The sequence below is a fragment of the Ochotona curzoniae genome, unplaced genomic scaffold (assembly GCF_017591425.1).
Source record: "Ochotona curzoniae isolate NIBS_2020 unplaced genomic scaffold, NIBS_Ocur_1.0 contig_3819, whole genome shotgun sequence".
Taxonomy (NCBI): domain Eukaryota; kingdom Metazoa; phylum Chordata; class Mammalia; order Lagomorpha; family Ochotonidae; genus Ochotona; species Ochotona curzoniae.
Window position 1 is genome coordinate 4,705,987 of NW_024466004.1, and position 24,728 is coordinate 4,730,714.

The 24,728-nt window shown below is 42.0% G+C and overlaps 1 protein-coding gene across 2 annotated transcripts in view; it reads left to right on the forward strand.

The window, feature by feature from the left end:
• DNAH8 (dynein axonemal heavy chain 8) overlaps positions 1-24,728 on the forward strand; it is a 288,139-nt gene that overhangs the window by 196,932 nt on the left and 66,479 nt on the right. For both annotated transcript variants that reach the window (XM_040982961.1, XM_040982963.1), the window contains exons 72-78: positions 1,416-1,598; positions 4,485-4,590; positions 6,731-6,983; positions 7,086-7,276; positions 14,895-15,016; positions 17,895-18,013; positions 20,596-20,798. In XM_040982961.1, coding sequence (XP_040838895.1) covers positions 1,416-1,598; positions 4,485-4,590; positions 6,731-6,983; positions 7,086-7,276; positions 14,895-15,016; positions 17,895-18,013; positions 20,596-20,798 — 1,177 coding nt within the window. The remainder of the gene's footprint in view (positions 1-1,415; positions 1,599-4,484; positions 4,591-6,730; positions 6,984-7,085; positions 7,277-14,894; positions 15,017-17,894; positions 18,014-20,595; positions 20,799-24,728) is intronic.

Sequence of the window (24,728 nt, forward strand, 5' to 3'; positions counted from 1 at the left end):
TTTGATCCTCAAAGTCGTGAGCTAACAGTATAGAAAGGCTGGAAACTTAACCCCACTATAACCTCTCAGAGGAGAGTCTAGGGGGTTGATTATAACATCTGAGTTGGGTCCTGCTTCTCTCTCTCTCTGCCTCTTGGTCTACCAACGTGATCCTCCCTTGGCACACACTGCTGTCACCATCCTCTGGCTTAGAAGATGGCTTGAAAAGCTGACTATTACTGCCTCCATCACAACCATGCTGTAGCTTGGATACCTGGGGCATGTTCATATTACACCTGAAAATCTGCATATGACCAACGTCTACCCATAATTGCCTACCCCCCCAACCCCTTGTAATTTCTGTTCAATTCTCAATTTCTGTCAGTTCGGCTTTTTAAGCTTCCACATGTAAATGGAGGTGATATAGTGTTTGTTTTGCTTTGTTTGGATTATGTTATATGTCATATTTCACATGTCAAAGGTGCTGTCAGGATCCCCACTTCTGAGGGTAGTTAGAAGACACCTGGGTTCTTACCTGTAATGTGAAAGCATGGAACCTAAGAATGTGCTATCGGCTTTTGCCGTAGTTTTATCACTTGCAGGATTATGATTAATGAAAACATTTAGGACATTAAAATTTCTGTTTTTTCCACCTGAGCTTTAAATAACTAGAACCTGTTGCTTTCCAACATTCTGTAGGTGGTAATATGCAAGCTAAATGTTATCTTTCTGAAAAATAATTGTTATTTTTTTTCCTTCAAATTATATTAACTCCTTCTGTTGTCAAGCCTAATAAACACAGCAAATATCTTTAGTAGCAAACAATTTTCTTAACTGAGAAAACAAAACAGTGGCTCCTGAACTATGAACAACTGAAGAGAATGATATGATGAAGATACTTCCAAGAGTTTGTGGAAATGGAATTAGAAGATAACTTTATTTTGATACAAAAAGTGTTTGAAATCTGTGCATAGGTTTTTCATGTATGTATTTTCATGAGCTTTTTGAAGATCCTTCGTATGCATGGATTTCAAAATTGTCAGCCACCAAAATAAGCATATCTTTATTTTTATAGAAAGCTTATCTTTTAATTCCATTTTTCCTGTGAACTTTTGGCATGCTCTCTTGCTTTCTGGAATTTTAAAGTCAAATATTAGGGGCGCTTGAGTTTTCATTATTGAACATTTATTTGCACAAATTTTTTGTTTGATTTCCTTGGTATCATGGCTAACAACATCTTCAGGCAGTAACACAGATTTGATTTATTCTAAATTGAATAACCTTTATTATCAACGGTCAAAATCTGATAGCTTCCCTTTCCAATGCGTTTAGGTTTCACAGCACTGAACTTTCCTAAATCCTTTCCTAAACAGAACTGAAAATTTCCTTTTCCTGTTCTTTAAGCTGTTTTTAATTTTATGCCTGAATGTATGTAGGTGAAAGTTGGTGATAAGGAATGTGATGTCCTGGAAACATTTAAACTGTATATAACTACAAAGTTACCAAACCCTGCTTTTACGCCTGAGATCAATGCTAAAACATCTGTCATTGATTTTACGGTTACTATGAAAGGCCTTGAGAATCAGTTACTGAGGAGAGTCATTCTAACAGAGAAACAGGTAATCTCTTTTTTTCCAAGTTACAGAATTGCTGCTTACAATCAGCTGTAATGCATGTTTAAGATGTCTTAGAAAATTGCTGAGCATGTGGAAAGCGCAAGATGGAAACAAATCGTACATACCTTTGTTAACATAAGGAAGCATTTCTTTTGTGGCCTTGACTCCTGTCAAAAGATATAACTCCCCTGAACCCCAAACACACACACACACACACACACACACACACACACACACACACACACACACACACACACACACAGCTCTTTCTTGCTTCTGCCTTTAAGCCTCTTGATATATTGATTGTCATTTCTGTAGTCCTGTGGGTTGTCATAGGCACACCTCAAAAATGCAGTGAAACAATGATCCTAGTAATTTCAATCACTACAGTATAATAATCTAATGATAGAGGGAGCCATACCTTTATTTTTAATTAAATGAACTTTGTGCTAAAGCTGGGAAATTAACTAAATTGAAGGTTCTGATAAAACAAAGAACAACGTTGGAAGATTTTAAGAGACTAGTGTGTGATAAAATTAAGCTTTAAGATAATAGAAAACATTAAATTTATGCAGGAAGTATATTTGCATAACACATAATTGTGTATTTGCATATGTGAATATCTATATACATAAACATGAGAAAGTTTATACTTTCCTTAAATAGAATTAATTTTAGTATTAGGGATTCAACAAAAAGGCTAGGCTAGAAATAAGCGCAGAGAGGCATAAGATGGGAGGATGAGATAAAGCATGACAGAAGACAAGCAGGCGGCAAGGAGGGAGACACATCCTAGGAGGAAAAGAGAAATGAAAATGATACATGCACCAAAGAGAGAGTGCAAAACCAGAAGTGAAGTCCTTGCCCCCTCGTAGAGATGGCTCGTGCTGGGGGGCAGCCCTTGAATGGTAGCCAGTGGAGTGCAATCGATGAAGTACCATCTCAGCTGAACACATAGCTGTATAATGCTAGTTTTCAGCAAACCTGGGTGATTGAGAAGGAAACTATCCCCTCCGCGGCCAAGCAGAGAGCACCCTGTCTCTGCGCCTCCCTGCTTTCTTCACCTATAGGACTGCCAGGTGTCCACTGTTGAAGTTAGTCCTTGGTGTTTTCACTGGTCAGGTGCTGTTACTCTGTTCTGAGTTGGTTTCCCACTGGTCCAGCTTCCTCATGCAGGCTGCTCTGACTTCCAGATACCACCACACCCACACCAGGATACCCCACACCCACACTGTTTAGGCCTTGACATCTTCTGGAGATGTCTGAACTGCTTGTACCAACTTTACTGGAGAAAACAGAAGGCGCACTTGATGGTGCAACATGGCTGCCTGAATATTATGCTTAATCCTTCTAAAAATCCTGCTGCACCTTCCCCCACCCTCTACGTTTTTATGGATGAATCAAAGAACACCAGAAAAAAATAGGGTCATTTTGTTGAAAAATGAGTGAGAAGTGTTTATTTTTATTTTAAAGGCAGATTTTATAGAAAGAGGTATAGAGAGAAGATCTTTCATTCACTGGTTCACTACCCAAATGGCCAGAGCTGAGCTGATCTGATCTGAAGTTGGGGGCCAGCAGCTTCTTCTGGATCTCCCACATGGGTCCTGAGGACTTGGACCATTCTCTGCTGCTTTCCCAGGCCACAAGCAGGGAACTGGATCAGAAGTAGAGCACCCAGTATACAAACTGGCACCCATATAGGATGCTGGTGCCATAGGGTGGTGAGCCACTGTTTGGGTCCCTGAAACAGTGTTGTAACCTTTAACAGCATGTGGGTCTCCCATCTACTAGGCATCCTAGAGAAGCCTTGCAGGTCATGCCCCTGCACCCTTGAGACCTGGTTTTTCATGTCATACTTGAAAAAGGAGCTCATGTGACTTCCTTTTGATTCCTACTTAATCACATGGGGGAGAGCATTGTAATGAATGTGATTCATTAGCCATTTTCCTCACCAGCTAGACCTTTATCACCCCCAGAAAACACAAGAAGTCTGATAGTTCAGTGGCAAGAATGCTAGTCTCAGAGTTGGAGATCAAGGGTACCAGGTCTGACTCAGCCAGGAACCAGCTAGGTGTATTATATTTGGTACCCGATTTGGAGTCAACATTATTGGTTTCCCAGCTTCTTCAAACGTATGATAAAGGAGCTGAACAACATCCAGCTGGACAAATATTCATCGGTTTGAGTTCCTTCTCTGTAGTGCCTCAAGATAAGGGCTGTCAGGAATAGAGAAAGGGATAGGACAAGTTCCTGTCTTCCAGCTGTACAGACTTGAGTTAGAGGGAAACCATCTACAGGCTGACTGAGCAGATGGGCTTTTGGTTGACTACCTGGTTTACTATTACTCTGAAAGGGTCAAATTCTCAGGGCAAGGTATAATTCTGTTAGGATTAGAAAGCAGTTGCTCTAAGGGTTGCTATTGAGAATATGACTGTAATGACTTACTGCTTTTTAGTATCTCTGGTTAAATTAAATTCAAATTTAAATGGATATGCATTTGCCCTGGCAGCTGACTGTGCCACAACAGCCACTTTGGTTTCTCATTGGTCCTAAGATCATGTTTGACCTGGAGAACCCCTGATTTCTTGGTATTCAGGCCTCTGCGTGTCCACTACTTCCTCCTGCAAAGAGTTGGCTCTGGCATGCCAGCGTAAGATGGAACCTCAGTGCCAGTATGTGTAGTTTTCTAATTCGTCCTTAGAAACATATATACAGATAGATTTACCTAATCGTGGTAATTTCCCCCATCATTGGAAAGGCACTTCGGCTTAAATGTTTTAATGTGATAATAAACACTGGTAAATTGAGTTTGCCATAATAACTGTCAGTTACAATTCTGATGCTAGTCTTACTTTTTCTTTCTTTCTTTCTTTTTTTTTTTAATACCAGGAGTTGGAGTCTGAGAGAGTTAAGCTTTTGGAGGATGTAACTTTTAATAAGCGGAAGATGAAGGAGCTTGAGGACAACCTCCTCTACAAGCTGAGCGCTACAAAAGGTACTGTGTTCTGAGGAAGCCAGGAAACTGGGAGTCAGAACGAGCATCCCCTCTGTGTGCTTAGCACCTGTTAGGAAGCTGGTGAATTTCCAGTGCACAAATGAACAAGGCAGTTTCCACAAAGACACTAGTTAAGAAGGGGCACAGAAAGTCTGAGTTTTTTAAATTCGCACATACACATTGAGCATCAGAGTAACAGTTTTCTTGATACAGTTGCTCTCTCCTGAGAAAAATAGGGACTCCCCATAGAGTTAGGGAATTCATAATAGGCTAATTTGATTGTACAAAGAAAACTAACAGGTATAATCCGTGGTTGCTTTTATTATTCTTTTTAAGATCAATGGTTTGATTTTGCATTGAAATACAATTTCCACAGTGGCTATATCACATGCTTGATATATGTCACAGAAGCTTGGTTACCAAAGGCCCAGCTCACTTCTCACTTGGCATGGCCTTTCACTTGGAAGTCAGGGGTAGCTTCTCCTCCGGGCAGATGATGATCCCACACACCAATGGGACGATATACTCCCTTTGCATACAGTACCTGAAAGGAAAATTTTGTCCAAAGTATATAGAACCAACAAACATCATATTGTTCTCTCATAGGAAAATCACAATCACCTAAATTCCACTGCATATTGTCAGTCTAAAAGTGTCAGTTTACCACAGTAGCAATGTAGTCCTTATGCTGAAAAACAGACAAAACTTGAGGGAGCCATCACTGTGATATAATGGGCTGAATCTCCTCCAGTTGTGCCATAAGCCTATAGGGCACCAGTTTGAGTCCTGGCTGTTCCACTTCGATCCAGCTGCCTGCTAATGGCCTGAGAAAGCATCAAAGGTTGGCCCAAGTTCTTGGACCCTACCCTCTGCTGCTTTCTCAAGGCCCTGTGTTCAAACTGGCTTGACTCTGGCCATTTGAGGAGTGAACCAGCAGATGGAAGATTTGACTGTCTCTGCTATGTATGTGGTATGTTGTGTGTGTGTGTGTGTGTGTGTGTGTGTGTGTGTGTCTTTCCTTCCTTCTCTGTAAATTTGCCTTTCCAAGAAAAATAAATCTTTAAAACACACACACACACACACACACACACACACACACACACACACACACCTCTTTACCTTTCAGATAAGCCAAGTGAAGAGTCCATGTGTTTAACTTACTTGCACTGCTTCTTGGTCCAGTACCTCCTAGACACATGGGATGCCTCTGGGCATTCTGAGAATTAGCAAGGTATGGAGGGCTGCTGCCCTGGTCCAGCCAAGAAAGTGTCAGCTCAAGATGTCTTTCCCCCAAGATCACTCACAAAGTTGAACTTCCATGTCAGAAACAGCATGCCTGCCTGAGGGCCTCAGCACCTACTGTGGCACTCACCAGCCATCCAACACTGGAGAATAAACCAAAGCACTGCTGGGTGCACATCCCAAGTGTCTCTCTGGATCTTAAGACCGAGTTTCTTCTCATAGGCTTCTTCAAGTTCATTTCTGCCAAAAACAATAACGAAGACTGAAACATAAAATAAAATCAGTGTTTCTCTTCCTGATGAGACATTTGTATTATCTCCACAGTTTACTCTTGTTAGGGACACAGGGACCAGGACTCTCTGAGACAAGGACCATCCCACTGACCAGGACTGTCTGAGACAAGAACTATCCCACTCAAGCAGTGGGAGGAGAGTGTCTCATTCAGCTGCTAGCTGGTAGGCCATGTACGTGAAGCGTTCACATTGGCTCACATCCTGAGATAAGCAGGATGGGCAATCAGGGCACACTTGGGAAGTGAGTCACTAGCTGATGATGGGCTTGAATGTCTGTCATCTGAGGAAGAGCTGATACCTCTGCTTATGTGATCATGGATCATGGTCTTCACACATTTGAAAACTCATGAGTCATGCAGACTGCCGTTTGTGGATTCTCAGACAAAGTCGGGGATAATCTCTGGGGAGAAATGTTTAGAAGGATTCAGGCACTGGCTGGTACGTAGAAACCTTTTGGAATCTAAATATGTTACTCTTCTGCTAGCCTGTGGGCTTTGGAGAAGTCAAGTTGGAAAGCAGCAGTATCATTTCAGAGGTTGTACGTCTTGGCTTGTGACGGTTCATCTGATGTTCTATGCTTTTCCGGTTGGGTTTCTTTCTTTTAGGTTCCTTGGTGGATGATGAGTCTCTAATTGGCGTCCTCCGAACCACCAAGCAGACAGCAGCTGAAGTAAGCGAAAAGCTCCATGTGGCAGCAGAAACGGAGATCAAGATCAACATGGCTCAGGAGGAGTTCCGGCCAGCAGCCACCCGCGGGAGCATCCTCTACTTTCTCATCACTGAAATGAGCATGGTCAACATCATGTACCAGACATCGCTGGCCCAGTTCTTGAAGTTGTTTGACCAGTCCATGGCCAGGTGAGTCTAATGGTCTCTGTCCCAGTCAACTCACAGCAGTAACTTAGAATGTGTGTGGTGCTAAGGATTTTTTAAAAACTTTTTTTAAAAAACATATTACAGATCTGAAAAGTCTCCATTGCCTCAGAAGAGAATTACAAATATTATTGAGTATCTGACCTATGAAGTTTTCACATATTCGGTCAGAGGTCTGTATGAAAACCACAAATTCCTGTTCGTGCTGCTCATGACCCTGAAGATTGATCTCCAGAGAGGCACGGTCAAGCACAGAGAGTTTCAGGCTCTCATTAAAGGTAAAGGATCTGGGGTTTGGGCATATTGTGCAGAAGGATGTAGCTATGGATGTGATTTCTGGTAACTCAGAGGATTTCAGAGCATTCTCAGAAAATGGGATCAAAATATTAGCTTGATTGGGTGCAAAGAGTTGAGATTTTTTTTCCATGTGACACCTTTTCCATGAACGTTTGCACCAAAATAAATGTGTCTTTTAATTCCATACATCATAAACCTAATTAATTAATTAATTTAACCTACTTCCATATTAATTTAACCTACTTTCATTTTTCTCTGGTTACTTAAGATTCGTATCTGAGCTAATTCTGTAGATACATAATTTGTTCAGTTAACTCGTTGTTGCCCACACTTGGGAGAAGGACTGCTTAAGAGAGGAGCAGTGTTCTCAAGGGGAACTTTATGAAGAGCAGCTGGATGCGATGATTCTCCAGGCTGTGGCAGAGACACACATGCATTTCGTATTTGCATCTCAATCATTGCTCAGTTAAAGGCATGATGAAGGAGACCGAAGTATGGTTGTTTTCACTCTAGTTCAGTTACTCAAGTATGAGTTGAGCACATCCTATGCAAAGCAACCATCTAGTATTGGAGATATAAGGATACACCAGGTATTATTTAAAAAGTAATAATGACCTTGTAATGAGGATAGGGAAAATTTTTAAAATTACCCCCAAACAAAGCAGAATAACCTAAGCTAAGAATAAAATACTTAGGTTTAGAAGGAGAAAGATATGTGCTTGGTAAATATTAAAAAAAAAAACTTGTTGGAAAATATACAATTATGAGTTAAACCATGAGTTTAGAGATGATTTGATGTGTGATAAAAATGTCCTAGGGTACTTTCTTGTGCTTTTGACAATTTGTATATAATTTAGCAAATTGTTTTCTGGCTCCCTGCATCCTGTACCCAGTCACCCCAAAAAGAAAGTGTCATTTGAGGCAGACTCTGCAGTTGAGGTAGAAATGAGGGAAGCATCCAGTGCTGAAGCAGAACAGCATGGGAGAGCCTGAGTAGAGCAGGTTTACATTACTGCAAATCATGAGGCTTTGTTCAAATGAATGATGAATTCGGAGGGACGATGAAACATAGGGCCATACAGGTATGTTGGCAACATGCCATAGAGATCCCAGATTCCTATAGGAAGGATTTTTGTGGTCTAGTAAGAAGCAGGGAGCAGTGTAAGGGGGAGAAGGGAGGATTTAATCAGTCTTGTCCTTTAGGAAGGTGAGTCTGACATGTATAGGGTCAGGGAGAAAAAAAAGAGCTTGTGGGCAGCTCTTTCAACCTTGTCAGCCACAGAAAATGCATTTTGCATTCCCAACCTTGGGTGAATGCACCAGAATAGGAGGGAAGAAAAGAATAAGGGACACCCTGGAGGTAAAACAGCAACAGACTCGATGGGTACAGGGAGAAATGAGTCTCAGGGTTCTGTTTTTGCCAAGATTTCTGTTCTGTTTGGCTGAAAGAAGAGTTGGATGGAGGATGCTGGCCTCTGGGGACCTTACTAAACAGTGGGCCTGGTGTTACCACCATAAAAACAGTCACAAAATTTCAGTAACATAAACCCAACAAAGGTTTAAAGTGAGTAGGTCATATGTGCATATCATGGTTTCTCAAGAATCTAAACTGTTTACATAACTACTGTCACAGAGCGATGAAGATGTGGCAGACAGTCTGTTGGTTCTTAGAAGTTATCCCTCCAGGGGCCAGCACAGTGGCATAGTCGAGTAGCCTCTGCCTGCTTTGCCAACACCCTGTAAGAGCATTGGTTTGTATCCTAACTGCTTCATTTCTGATCCAGCAATTTGCTTATAACCTGGAAAGCAGTGGAGGATGGCTCAAGTTGTTGGACCTCTGAATCCATGTGAGAGACCCTCAAGAGGGCCGTAGCTCCTGGCTTTGATTTGGTTACATTCTGGCTATTGTGACAATTTGGGGAGTGAACCAATAATGAAAGATCTCTCTCTATCTTTCTCTCTGTGTAAATCTGACTTTCAAATAAAAATACACTAGATTTTTAAAAAATCATTATTCCTTGAGGGACACATGTCCCCAGTGTTTGTACTTTCTTAGCCAGAGCAAGGTGCACATCCGCATTTACCTTCACAGAGGACAGGGAGATATGGCTGCACCGTGTAACTGGAAAATAGGAAACTGAATGTTGGTAGACATGCCTGGTGACTATATACACATTTTTCATTTACTATATCAAGTGGGCATTTGGAAGGGAGAACCCAAACAGTGTGACAGCTGCAAAAATGGGACATGGAAATGACAACCAAGACTATGGGAAGTAAAGAGATAACTTAAATATTTCCAAATTCAGATGACATGGTGGTGCACCGTGATTCACTTTTTCATCTTCATACCCAATGTATAATAAACAGGCAGTCATCTATACCTTTTCATTATTCTTTCTCTACTTCACTTAACTCCTTCTATAGGTCCAGTTTTGATTTGTATGATCTCCAGAATTTTTTGCTTGCCTCTTCATAACATAAGTTGTAGTTTTTTAAATTCAGAGGCAATTGAATACATCATCTGATTTTTCTCAGGTCTCATACACCTGAGAACATTGGTGTCTTAAGGCATGTAAAGGGGAAAGTAGTATGGTACCAAGAGCCAGGGAAAGGAATGGGTGCTGGCTGATTATGTGATCTCAGACAGACAAGATCGGGCGCGTTCAGGGTGGTATGGCCATAGACTGATTATGTGATCTTAGTACACGAAGGTGGGAGGCTGTGGGGGACCGTCAAGGAAACAAAGGTACCACTCAGGAGAGAGGAGACAGGTGCAACAGAGGAGGGTCCAAGCATGTGGACCCTGCATCATAATGACATTTAAATAAAGTTAGCATGGATTTACCACATCTAGAAGGTGATTTTTACTCATATTAGCCATCTTTTAAGCTCTTGCTTGGATTTTGGGTTATACCTCAGTGTTGAGGGGCATTATGCAGTGTGGTGTGAGAACACTGAAGCAGAAAAGAAACCACCAGTAGGAACAAACTGGCCCTTACCACATGGGAAAGCCTACTTTGAGTATGCTATGGTCTAAATGTTTGTGTTGTCCCAAAGTTTATGCATTGAAATACTAACCGCAAGGTGATAGTATTAGGAGGTAACTAGGTCATGGTTATGGCCATCAGGCTTAGCCATTGTGAATGGGATTCACCTTAACCTGCAGTCAGATCCTCACTAGGCATTGAGTCTGCTGGGTTCTTAATCTTGGATTTCACAGTTCCTGGCTTTCAAAACTGTCATGGATAATTGTCTGTTGATTTAAAGCTACCCTGTACATAGTATCTTTTTACCTCAGCCCAAATGGTCTAAAAACCCAAGGACTGTTAAGTGGGATAGGAAACATGCTCTTTACATCTTTGCTTAGCAGTAAACCAGCTTTGCTTCCTGAATCCCTTCTGTCAGTGTGGCCACTGGGAAACCCTGTAGGTCCAATAGGGTTTGTAGTAGTTCAGAAGCTGCAGTGCCAAGCACCAACCCCTGCCTGAGACTCATGCAGGTAGGTCTGAGACAGCCTCCCCACCAAAACAGAGCCCCCATCTGCCCTCATGTTGCTTAGCGAGCCCAGACACACCAGAGCTATTACGGGAAAGTGTCTTGGTGCTGTGAAACAGGGGTCTTTAAGTCAGAGACTACTGAGAAATACAAGCACATGGTAGGGAGGGACCCATCAGGAAGATTGGATTTGTTACAGAAGTATCAGGAAGTCTGCACACCTGCGTTGTGATGTGAGCACATTTGTGACCCCATTTCATAAAACCAGAGAGCCAGGGAGGAGCAGATTGTATGGGGCCAGGAGAACCAGTGAGAAGAATCTGGATTTCATTTAGTTGACTGTAGGGAGCCATCAGCTGTTTTATTAGCAGGGATGTGGCACAAACAGAGCAGTGCTTCAGGAAGATTAGTTTGGGATTGTGTGACAGGTTGATTGACAAGCACAAATAGCTCAATAGAAAAAAGTCTGTTCTCTAAACTTTCTTTTTTTTTTTTTAAATGGCTTATAGTACAGTTTCTTGAGGTTTCCAAATGACTTACATTTTAATTGAGTCATTTTTTAAAAATAGTGTGATTTGTCTTTGAGGTTTTTTTTTTTTTTACCAAGTTGATAAATATGGCTCTTGGATCATAGTTGCTTTTTTCCCCACAGTTACTTTTTTAAGAAATGATTTTAAACTCAATACTTGGGAGTGGGGCAGGGAAGGGAGTTATTTGTCATAGAGGGAGTGTTTGATTTCCCGAGAGTGGCAGTTCTAGTGTATCAATTGCCATTTGTGTCCTGCAAGATTTGCAAGGTGACTTTGACTTTCTTTAGCTGAGGATACTGGAACACTTTGAAAAGTGAATAGGCCAGCACTGTGGTGTAACAAATTAATCTTCTGCCTGCAACACTGGCATCTCATATGAGTCCCAGTTCAAATCTTGACTGTTCCATTCACTTGGTTGGGATTCAAGAAGGGTTGCAGGGGACCGGTGCCATAGCATAGTAAGCTAAGCCTCCTCTTGTGGCACCAGCATCCATTACGGGCACCGGTTCGAATTCTAGCTGCTTCACTTGCAGTCCAGCTCTCTGGGAAAGCAGTAGAGGATACTCAAGCTCTTGGCTGCTGCATCTACATAGGAGATGCAGAGGGGTCTCCTGGCTCCTGACTATGCAGCTTCAGCTGTTACAACCAACTGAAGAGTGAGTCAGTGGATGGAAGATTTCTGTCTTTCCTTCTCTCTGTAGTTCTGCCTTTCAAATAAAAATAAATCTAGAAAGAAAGGAAATGTGCAGTGAATCCTGGGTCAATCCTGCATTATGGAACAATTAATACTCCTGCTTTCCCTGCTTTGTTATATTTAAGAAAGGCATTATCATAGACCATGGACAAGAAGGATCCTTAGGGGAGGAGTCTGCTCTTGCTTTCTGGGCTGGGCTGTACCTGAGCCCTCCAAAGTAGAGAGAGGAAGAGAGAGAAAGAGAAGGAGAGAACAAATAAATGTTAAAATAATCACTAGTGATTGCAAAAGTCTTATGTGGGGCAAGACTGCTGTAAGCTTTTCAGATACATTAATTTTTCAAAAAACATTTATTGACTTTTTTGAAAGGCAAGGGAGAGAGTGTTTAGGATAGATTTCTTCATCCACGCATCCATTCTCCAAATACCTACAATAGGTAAGGGTAGGCCAGGCTGAAACAAGGAGCCAAGAACTCCATCCAGGTCTCCCCGCTGGGTGGCAAGGGCTCAAGTTGTTGAGCCATCCAATGCTGCTTCCTAGATGTATTAGGCCACTAGATTGGAAGTAGATTAGCCAAGATTAGTATCTGTGATCTGATATGGGATGTGGGCATGGCAAGCAGAGGATTAACCCATAGTGCTACAACACCAGCACTCATACACGTTAATTTATTTAGTCTTCACAGCAACCAAACTGGTAGAGTCTGTGATCACGTCTGTTTGACGGAATAGAAAGCTAGGAGAGACATGGGTTCCTCATCCAGGTTGATAGTGGCAAAGCTAAGTGTCTGAGGGAAATCAGGTGAGTTGAGTATACAGTATGCTTGGGATCACAGAGTTAGTTTAGATGTTTTCTCCTAGTGTCTCCAAAACTTACAGACATGCTGTGAAGCAGCAGGCCGGCCCACTCAAGCCTCTACTACTCATCAGAAAAATGCCCACTGCAATTTCTGAAAAATAATAAAGCCATTATCAAAAGCCTGCACAGTGATGTGAAAAATAATAACAAAACCTAAATTTGTCTCCTTATTCAGAGAGGGAACTGGGGAGTTTATGAAGTTAATGGGGGAGTGGTCAAAACTCAGTGATGGAACACAATAAGTGCAGACCATATGCCTTAATAAATGAGACTTGTGTGCACGGTGTGCTCAAAGATGGCACTGAAATGCCATGGGATGTGTCATTGGGCAGGGTTGGAACTGTAAGGTAGCTGTCTAGCCATTCTCGTCAGGCAAGTTACTGTTTTGGCTGCAGCCCATCATGTCCAGTTTTATTAGGTACCCAAAAAGGTCGGTGCAGCAGACTCTTAGCTAATGCAACTATTATGAGATAACGAGTTACTATGCAACGTGCAGGAAAACAACTCTTCTGGGCTGGTAGTATGTTAGGCAGCAAAGGGAAGTCTGCTGTTACACAAGGGAAGAGGAGCCTTGATTGTCCAGTTGCAGTCACACAAAAACATTTCTTTAGGAACGACAAAGAGGAAAAGCAGCAAAGCTAATTTCTGCACTGAAGAGGTACCATCCTTCAGGCTGCAGGTGGCTCTCTCTGGTGGTTGTGTCCACTGCCAATGAGCCTTCTCTGAGCAGTGATGGGGAGCGGGGATGGGGCTGTGAGCAGGGCAGTGAGCAGAAGGTTCACATGCTACAGAGATGCTGTGGCCTCCCACAGCCGCTGACCCCCAAGTCCTCCCTGAGGGAACAGTGGGGCTTCCATGGTGAGACTGCTTCAGCTCACAGACCTTCTCAGGAAGGCACCAGACAGGGAAGAGCTAAGAGCTGCTGTCCCTCCAGCCTCCATGGTTTCCCCAGGGGTTGAGTGATCAAGTGGAAGGATGTACGTGCCAGAAGCACTGTTTTGTATCCATCTGAGTTATGCAACAAGTGGAGCTGGAATTAAAATTCAACATGTGAGAGAGGAAATTTGAAATTGCAAATATAATCGTGGATTTTGTTGGGCAACAGTCACATTGGGTGTATGATCTCATGCAATAATTCCTGTTCTCCACTGGCTTGCCAGTCCCAGGAGAGGAGAGGCGTTGCATGGCTTTCTCTCCCGTCTCCCCAGGGCCCCAGACATGCCAGATGCTGAGAGGATGCTCAGCCAATGCTGTTGAAAAGTGATTTGAACACTATTGCCCCCTAAAAACCTCACAAATGTGTTGTATCTTTACCAATTATCCCTCTCCTTTTCTTCTCTTACTTCCTGCTCCATCTACCTGTTTGTCTATCCATGTATATAACCCATTAACAAAAAATAATAGATATCAAACTTGGGTAATCACTGAGAAGTGATCAACCTATTCATTGATAGACAAATTATAAATTTCAGATTATTAAACCAATATGGGTCCACACTGTGGTGCAGCAGGTGCAGCCGCTGCCAGCATCCTATATGGGTACCAGTTCATGCACACAGGAGATCTGAGAGTAAACTCCTGACTGCTGGCTTCAGCCTGACTCAGCTCTGGGCATTGCAGCCATCTGGGGAGTATACCTTAAGATGAAGGACTTACAGATTCTCTCCCTCTGTAACTCCTTAAAGTAAATAAATCTTTAAAATAAATAAATAAATCTAAAATAAATAAATAAATGAAAGCAAACAATCATAACCATGTGAGAAAAAAAATTTTTGGTAGGACAAAATGATGGAGGGCTGCTGCGGTATTTTATAAGATGGTATAAATCAGTAAATAAAACATGAAGACTTAAAGAAGATGGACCCAAAAAAAGAGAGATAATTGTATTTTCTGTAATTTAATTATTTTCCAATTTTCCCATATTTTATGTAATCTAGTTATCTCAAATTATTTGAGGAATAAATTTCTGAAGACAAAGTCCAAGCTGGCCCTGATTCATGCTGGCTGCTTTTCCCCCAGGGGGAGCAGCTCTGGATCTGAAAGCCTGCCCCCCGAAACCGTTCCGCTGGATCCTCGACATGACGTGGCTGAATCTAGTGGAGCTGAGTAAACTGCCACAATTTGCGGAAATCATGAACCAGGTAATAAAGGGTTGATGCAAGGGAGAGGATGCCTACCCAGGCCATTGCAATGGGAGCCTCCTGGCAACCTTCCCTTTGTCCTGGGGAGCCAGCACCATGGTGTGGGTTTTGGGTGCTGTGGCTATCTAGGGAGATTTTGGACAGATGGGCTTCAGAGAAAACCTGCCCACAGGCCAGGGATCCATCTTTTCCTGCTGTGTTGTGGGTTGTTTGGATGGTGCCTACTTGAGTTGCTGTCAGATTCACAGCCTGTGGATGGTTCCCATTCATTGGAGGCTACATTTGTTTTTAAACTTTTGTTTCTGTCTGTGATAGGGCAACTTGTGTAGATTTGAAATTTTTTCAAGATTGACTTATTTACTTGAAAGGAAAAATGTCAGAGAAAGTGACCTTTTATCCACTAGTCCATTCCCCAAAATGACTGCATGTCATGGCTAGGTCAAGTGAAAGCCAGGAACCTGGAATTCTAATTGGATCTCCCACATGGCTGGCAGATGCCCAGGAAGATGGGATGTAATCTATTGCTTCAGGCACATGAGCATAAATCTGGAATAGAAACAGAGCAGCTGGGATTTGAACTTCTGCTCTGATAGGGCTGCTGGTGTTGCAAGAGACTTAACCTAGGCAACACAACATCATTCCTAATAAGTATCCTCACATATTGCCAATAGCAAGGGCTAGGCAGGCCAAAACTAGGAGCCCCAGAATTCCATCTGGTTGTCCAGTCAGGATATCAGGGACCCAAGTACTTGGACCATCATTGTTGCCTCCAAGGTGTATTTTTCATAAACTGAATAGGAAGCAGAGTAGCCAGGGTTTGAACTGTCACTCCAATATGAGAGATGGGCTTCTCAAGTGGCAGCTTAACCTGTTCTACCATGATTTCTCTTTTGATGATGAAGTTGGGTGTTGTGAGTTGTTGATTTCACTGCCATGGGAAAACAATGATATAACTCAGAATTAAGACATTACAACTGCTGTCACTGATGTTGTCTGTGGTTACTGGTGACTGACAAATGGGGTCACATTGGGTTACAGCTTGCCAGAAGCCACATGCTGTAATCACAAGTCTTCTAACTAGTATACTACATTAGCTGTGTCTGCTTAGAGGTGTCTCTGAAGTGCCACCGGTCTGACCTGTCAGTGGGAAGGGAGGGAGGAAGCAGAATACCAATCTGCCAATGAGATGGTGTCAGAGACTGAAGCAAACATAACCTCATAACAGTAACTGCCAAGGTGTTAAATACCTGGAAGAGATTTGTGTTAACACGTGAGGACTAGGAAAAGGAGGGAGAAATGGAAGTGGACAGCATGTGACTAGGAAGTCATCGCATTGCCTGCCACTGAAGCAACTTTACTGTGGTCAGTTCGAAGTATCATGTGGAGGGACCAGTGTTGTGGGAAATAGGGTAAAGCCTAACCTCCTGCCTACAGTGGCAGCATCCCATATGAACACTGGCTCAAGTCTTGGCTGCTCCATTTCCAATCCAGCTCCCTGCTAACGGGTCTGGAAAAGCAGGGGAAGATGACCCGAGTGCTTGGGACTCTGCCACCCATGTGAGAAACCTGGATGAAGACACTGACTCCTGGGTTTGATCTGGCTCAGCCCTGGCCAGCCTCTCTCTCTCTCCCCTTCACTCTATTTCTCCTTCCTTTCTGTAACTCTGCCTTTCAAATAAATAAATCTTTTAATAAATATCAGCAGGTGGAAGTTCAGTGGTAGGATGAGAAGAATCATCCCTTTTTTCTCCAGCTGCCTTCTTTCTGGTCTTGGGTGAAAAAGTGGCCTACAGGGGGCGCTTGGGAGGCAATGCACCCATTCACACACACAGCAGGGCAGGGATGCTCCAAGCCAGAAGCAGCCTTTGGAAGCAGTCAAGCAGGAAAAGCCACTGTAGACTTCCAGAAAAAAGATGGCAGAAGTCCTCCTTCATCTTTAATTCCCAGGGTCAAAGTTGGAGCATCCGTGTTAACCAAGTGACTGTTTTCTTGTGCATTCACACCCTGTGCATCTATGCTATATCATAATGGTGTGTGACTCCAGGGAGTTAAATCTCCCAATAAAAATTGGAGCTAGCTGAGGTGAAAGTTCAATCTGTAGTCTGGCACATGGCATTCAGGAGAAGAGCCTCTGCTCTTTTTGAACACCACTGTGGCTATTTTAAAAAGTGCTTACACCATGGAACAAGTGGCCTGATTGCTGCTGAGGAGCTGGGATAGGCTCACCAGACTGTGCCTTTGGTCATTAGTCTTGATAGCACTTGGGCTGCAGAGAGCACCTTTTAGTGTCCCTAAAAACCGGAGATTGCCCTCTTGTGCTTCTGAAAACAAAAACAAAAACAAAACAAAAAAAAGAAATAAACAAAAGATGTAGCTATTTGAGATCAGGACCCAGAGAAACTTCTTCCATTCTTAGATTGAAGGTCTCAAGTTAAGGGAGTGTCTGGAAAATAGAAGTTTTTATTCTGCCACCTGTCACTGGTTTTTTAAGAGATCTATTTATTTTTAATTGAAAGGCATATTTTACAGAGGGAGAAAAGGAGAGACAGAGAGGTCTTCCATCCACTGGTTTACTCCCCACATGGTTGCAATGTCCACAGCTAAGCTAATGGGAAGCCAAGAGCCAGGAGCTTCTTTCAGGCCTCCTGTGTGGGTGCAGGGGCCCAAGCACTGGAGCCATCTTCTGCTGCTTTCCCAGGCCATTAGTAGGAGCTGGATCAGAAATAGAGCAGCTGGGACATGAATTTGGCCTGAAAAGGAATATGAACTGTATTATTCATATTGCTTGAAAAATCATCTGTCCATGCAGAATGACCCTCTAAGGTTTTCCAAGATCCTCTCCCAAGCCATCCCTTGCTGATCGGGTTGTTTCTCTTAGGTATCTCGCAATGAGAAGGGGTGGAAAAACTGGTTTGATCGAGATGCCCCAGAGGAAGAAATCATCCCTGATGGATATAATGACTCACTAGACACCTGCCGCAAACTTTTACTCATCAGGTGAGGCTAGGTATTACCCAGTCCCAGAAGTACCACTCATTGTGTCATTCAGTGACATCTTTTCCCTTGGTGAATTGACTAAAGGGTGCCTGTGTGAATAATGTAAGAAATGAATGCACTTCCAACACAGAAACCAGGGCCAGGAGACAGCCCTTGGAAGTTATTGGGGATCAAGCTGACTTGGCTGCTGCTCCCAAAGGTGTATGTGATGGTTGACTATGTGGAGGACAGGGTTGGGCTGGGCCATAGCACCCTTTGGTTTGCATGAGAAAATGGAGTTGGAGATTGATCTGACCTAGCAATTGCAATTACCAGTGTGGACATAGGCTAATGTGGATGATAGAATCAATTGGACACCGAATTGGTGGGTGCACACAGAAAAAAATAGGTCTAAAGTTACCTCAGATGAGACTTCTTTGAGGGCCCCCAAGCTGAACTGCTGAACTCATTACTCCAGCCATGGGGAGAGTGATAGGACAAGTGGTCTGACAATGGAGTGCATGTGTCAAAACTGGACCTCCTCAGTGGCTTTGATGGAGCACTGGACAGCATACCCAGCTGCACATAGAGGATCTGTCAGAACATTGGAGCCTGCTTAAGACACCTGGTACCATAGCAGAGGAAGGAGAGTAGAACAAATTGATCAACTATCCCAGTAAAACTGAGATCACCTCAGATGAGGTTTTTTTTTTTTTTTTTTGAGAATCTCCCCAACTGAACCGCTGGACTCAGAACTCCAACCATGGGGAGAGTGTTGGGACCTGTGATCTGACAGTGACGTACATGTGTCTGAGCAGAGACTCCTCAGTTACTGAAGATGGTGCAGTGGACAGCATACCCAGATGCACATGGAGGATCTGGCAGTCCACTGGAGCCTGAGGAGGACATCTGATACCACAGCAGAGAAAGGAGGGCAGAACAAATTGGTCAACTACCTCAGTGGGGCATGACAGCAAATATCTGAGCAAATGGAGACTCTGGGGTGGACTGTGTCAGCCAGTGGACCTTGGAAGGAGTTCCTCATCCTTGCATCTGTGAGATCAACAGCATTTCAGAACTATAAAAACCACTTGAGCAGAACCCTTGGGGCGTGATTCACATTGAGGATTTGGGATGACATTGGGTGGCCATTCCCCATACCCAGATGGTGAGGTAGTTGGGAGGCTGGGTGTGGTTTCTCCCCTGTCTCTCCCTTTTCCCCAGGAAGAAGGAAAAGAAAATGTGGAAACAAAGGTATCACCCATTTCTCCCTGATCCTGGACCTTTCCCACCCTAATCAACTATGTAAACATCATCAAAAATAAATTTTAAAAAATGAATGCACTTCCAAACTGTGGTTTTGTGGTGACAATGCTTCAGTTCCTTAAATCAAGCAAAATGGTGATGGAGGCAGAGAGTGGCATGTTTGGATAATCTGTTAATGATAGTGCATTTAGCAAAAGAAAAAAGAAAGGCTCTTGATATTCACTTTGCTCATCAGTTACTGTTGGGTGGATCATCTTTTCTTGTTGTTGTTGAATTACTGTTTTTTGTAAATAGGCCTCCCCCAAATCACAAGGCAATTAGATTATAAGCTAAAATTCAATTTCCTTTAAGGAGGAGAGGCAAAAGTGTGGCACTATTGAGATGTGGAAATGCTGTTTTTGGCTATGAAAATGAAAGCCAAAGTCTGAAATTGGTATTAAAGAGGTACATTCTGGAACATTCTTCTCTCCTCTCACTTTCAGCATTTTCTCATTCGTTTTCAAAAGCTAACATGGCCTCTATAATTGGGAAACTCAATGTGTGTGTGTGTGTGTGTGTGTGTGTTTGGTAGGTAAAATGGAAAATAGAATTAGGGGAATGTGAATCCACAAAAGGAATAACAAAAGAGGGGTTATTTTGGAGCAGTTTTTCCCTTTTTCTTAATGTCATACACTCACGCTTGCACTTTGAGAGAAGGCTTCTTCCTGGATATTGTCACGCTCAGGACTGCTGAGAATGGCAGCAATGATGACCTCATAGTCTACAGAGGATAAGAGGTCTGCTTGTTCTTATTAGAACAAATGTATCCGTCTCTTTTATCCATCACTTAAAAATTGCTTCTATGTCCTATGAATGGTATCATCTCTTAACAAATAAGAATCTGCAGTGCTTTTCTGTGGTCTAAAATATCAAACGTCAAAGGACATTGATTTAGTGTGCCTGGGTACTACTATGATGTGCAGGATATGATGGTGTGACATAAAAGCTGTGTGCAATACATGAAAGACATGACATATCTGCTTGCTGATATGTCAACTTGCTTTTGGTATCGTTGGTGCACTGCTTCTCCCCTGAAGACGGTGGAGCTTCAAAGCTTGCAAGAAGGTGGAGCACAGCTGGTAGAGAATGTGGCTTCTTACCTGATCTGCATTAGTTTTTGCCAATGCCTGACAGCCAAACCACTTGGTTAAATTTGTGCTCATCCAGGGATGGGGAACCTTGGCACCCCTCATACACAGACTTACATCCAGGACAATCAGCTTATTGTCATTTTTGTTAGTTACATGTGAGTTCTTAATGTGTTGAATTTGTTTCTACTACGTTGCATTTATTCTTAGGTCTTGGTGCCCAGATCGTACTGTTTTTCAAGCAAGAAAGTATATTGCAGATTCCTTGGATGAGAAGTACACAGAACCGGTCATCTTAAATCTGGAGAAAACCTGGGAAGAAAGTGACACACGAACACCTCTGATTTGTTTCCTGTCCATGGGATCTGATCCCACCATTCAGATTGATGCCTTGGCCAAGAAACTGAAGCTGGGTATGATGAGTGACCTCAAAAATGTAGTGGAACCTCTATATTTATTTTGGTCCAAATTTTGCCTTTTATAATTTCATAGCTGATTAGAAATATTGTCTGTAAGTTTAAGTTAGAAAACAAATATTAAACCTCTTCCTCTTTCATCCCTTTCTTACCTGCTAGAGTGAGGAAGGCAATACAGGTGTCCTTATGCAAAGACATGCAGCTAGACTACCATACACTGGTTTTGGGTGTTTTGTTTGAAATTGTAAGCAGATGGCCATCTGCCTGGATAGCAGACTTAACATGAATGAGTCTGTGCTATCACCACCTCTTTATAAAATTGCAGCAAAACTTATTCTGTCACAAATTGAAGCATCATTAAACAATCACTACTGTAATGCAGAGGAATTAGAGAATCATCCATTCATGCTTTCCTTCAATAACTGTGTAATAGGAGCAATGTGGTAGGTTCCTGGAGAGCAGAGAAAAACACAGCAGGCTTGGAAGCACAGAGATGTAAACATGTAATCAGAGACAATGTGACAATTGCGGCACTGGAGTTTCCTAGAAGTGGCTTGTCACAGGATTCAGAGATACTCAAATTGCCTGTGGTGCAGAGGAGAGCATCACACTGTTGATGTCTTGAGGTCAGATCCTAAGAAACAGAAGACAATTTCCCAGGGGAGGAGGCTGGGAGACAGAAAGAAAGTTAACTTCAGGGGAAGGAGGTAGAGCGAGGAGTTAGGAAGCTGTAAGTTTTAGATGGCAGGGCTTTAGTCATGAGGACTAAAGGACAGGGAAGCAGAGGTCATCTTGATAGGATTGAACCATCCTCTAATAAGGGTTGCAAGAAGTGTGTCCTCTCTTCATACTCTGCCATTGCAATATTGGTCTTGCCAGCTGGGATCTTTGCTTCAGAATCCTGTAGCACTTATAGGATTCGTCACTGGGGGCTTTAAAAAAAGATGATAAAAGTGTTTAGATATGAATTACTAAGTCTACCCTATGAAACAAAACTTACATTGATTTTATCATAAAGTTAATGTGCACATGCTATAAAAGTCAATTTGGTTAGGTCCAGGTAGCAAACATATGTTCCTTTGTGCTGAACTATTACAATGCGGTCATGTGGTTATGTTCTCTTTGTTCCTATTGACCCTGCTCTGGTCCTTGTCACCACATCTTTGTATGTTGTGTAGAGATCTGGGTTCAAATAGCTGCTTTCCTCTGTCTGGACAATGATATGCAGTGCAGAGAACCCCCTGATTCTACTGGCAGTTGCCATGACTAAGTCCCCTCATCTGCCTTCAGGATAGGCTGTTCTGTCCTGGGGTTCACCACAGCACACCAGTACCAGTGGTGCCTCTCACAGTTTGCATGACTGCCACAGATTATCTTCTTCGTAGGTCTTTGCTGCTCCTGTGTCCCACTTCACTCTACGCATTTGTGCCTTCCTTTTCTCTCTTGCCATAAATTGTTCTTCTCCAGTTCTGCCTGACAGAACCCAGGGCTTCTGGTGGCTTAACAGCCTCAGCATATTGAGGTCTTCCAGGGAAGCTCCACTTAGTCTCATTATCCCAGAGAAGGCACTCCCTGGCTTAACTTTGATCATGTGCTCCATTCTGAGTTAATCAGTGGACTGTTGCTGTCAAGCAAGCTCGTAGTAGGATATATAGACTTACATCCGGGACAATCAGCTTGTTGTCCTTTTGTTAATTACATGTGAGTTCTTAATGTGCTGGATTAATTCCCACTATTCTGGGACGGGAAGTGTTTCTTAGAATATATGTAGTTAAAAAACAGGGTGCTCCACCAGACTTACAGTTGCACAGTACCTCAAAAGCATGCCATTGTCAAGGACAATGGTCTTTCTCAGTGATCTTTCTCTTTCATCCCCTTTCAGTGCTTTCACTGGAAAAACTAACCAGGGTTTTGATGATGATGATGATGATTTATAAGAAAAAGTGGATTGTGGATATTCTGTGGTGCTGGCCAGGTTTTGCAAATGAGAAACTAAAAGCAGATAAATTAATCAAGGAGGAGAGGGTGGAGATCAGACAGGTTTAGCAGGAGAGCCCCAGTGGGAGCAGAAGAGGGGAGAAGCAGGAGGCCCTAAAAAAGGGTGGGATTGAAAGCAGAATCCAACCCCTGTGTTGTGGCCTCTAGGGTTAAGCTGCTACCTGCAACACTAGTATTCCATATGGGTGCTGGATTGTGTCTCAGCTGCTCCACTTCTAATCCAGCTCCCTTCCAATTAAACTGGGAAAGCAGCAGAGAATGGCCCAAATGCTAATATCCCTGAATGCATCTGGGAGATCCAGAGGAAGCTTCTGGCTCCTGGCTTTGTCTTGGTTCGGCCCTGACCTTTATGGCCATTTGGGAAGTGAATCAGTGAATTAGATCTTTCTCTTTCTCTAGTTCCCCTCCTCTTTGTACTCTGTCTTTAAAATAGCTAAATAAATGTTTTTTTAATCAAAGAGTCCAAAGACCAATTAAAGAAGACATGTAAATAGAAAACCACAAAAATACAAAAGAACCAATGAGAAAAATAGGTATGCCAATGTGTATAGATGAAATACTTCAAATGATTAGAGAATAGTGTGTAATTACATAAGTATTGGAAAATCTCATGAAGATTACCTAGCTTGTAGAAAATATAAAGTTACAAGGTTTTCTCAGAAAAAGTAGGACACCTGGAATAGACCAGTCATCAATGTGAGAAAAACTGGGAGTTTTAAAATTATGACCTCAGTAAAAGGTCATAAAGATCAGCAAAGAGGCTTGATGACTTTGGGGGTTCCATGGAACTTTCCTGAGCTGGTGTCTGCTCTGTTTTGCTCTAGAACAGAGGAAAATCTGTTTTGTCCTTTATTAGCATTGGCTATCCTGATATAAAAAATGACCGAGAGAGTAACTGCATAAAGAAAGAAACCCACAGATTGATCCTAATTACAATATAAATGTACAGAACTGAAAATACAAACAAGGAGGATTCAGTGAGCTGTAGAAAATCGGCATAGAAATGATAATACATGCATATTAAACTATAGGGAAGATGAATTATTAAAAGATTTCATACCAACAATGAGTGGAATTACTTTCTTCAAGCTATGTCATTGTTATCTTGATTGATACTTAAAAGGTATTTCATAAAAAATTCAACATTTAAGTTTGCTTTTTAGAATGTAGCAACAGAAGAATATCTTATGAATGTTCACTTCAGGTATCAACATCATCCTTATTGGTGAACAACTGGAGACATATTCATTAAAATCCAGAATAGGATTAAGGTCTTCACTATTGCCCCTGTTATCTAGCATTGCTGTGAAAAATATAGCCAATGTATTGTAAGAATCATAAATAAAATATAGAGCTACTAAAATGGAGGATTCAAAATCATCATGTTTCTCAAATAATGTAATTGTTAAACTAAAAACACAAATGAATCAGCTGAAGAACAATTAGAGTTAATAGGATGGTTCAGTAAGGTGACTAGTTGCAAAATAAATATATAAAAAGATCAATAGTGTTTTCTTATATAATAAAATATAGATGTCCTAATCACTATAGAAATAAAAATAAAGCTGAGAAATAATTTTACAGTTGCCCACTTGAAGAAAACTATAAAACTTTCACAGAGACATGAAAACTAGTTGGAGTAAATGGATAATTAAACCACAAATCCAGGATAAAGAATCAGTTTTGTAAAAATGCCAATATTTTCTAAATTAATCTATAAATTGACTGCAAGTCCAATTGAAATTCAGGTGGCCTTTTTTTTCTAATTGGAAAATAGAAGGATCTTAGATCATCTAGAATTATAAATGGACAAAAATAGCCAAAAAAGGAACAAGCAATATCGTATTAAAAAACAAAACCTTATCAAAGATGATCATTTAATCAGCATGTAACTGGCTCAAAACATCAATGAAGCAAAATGGAAGCCTT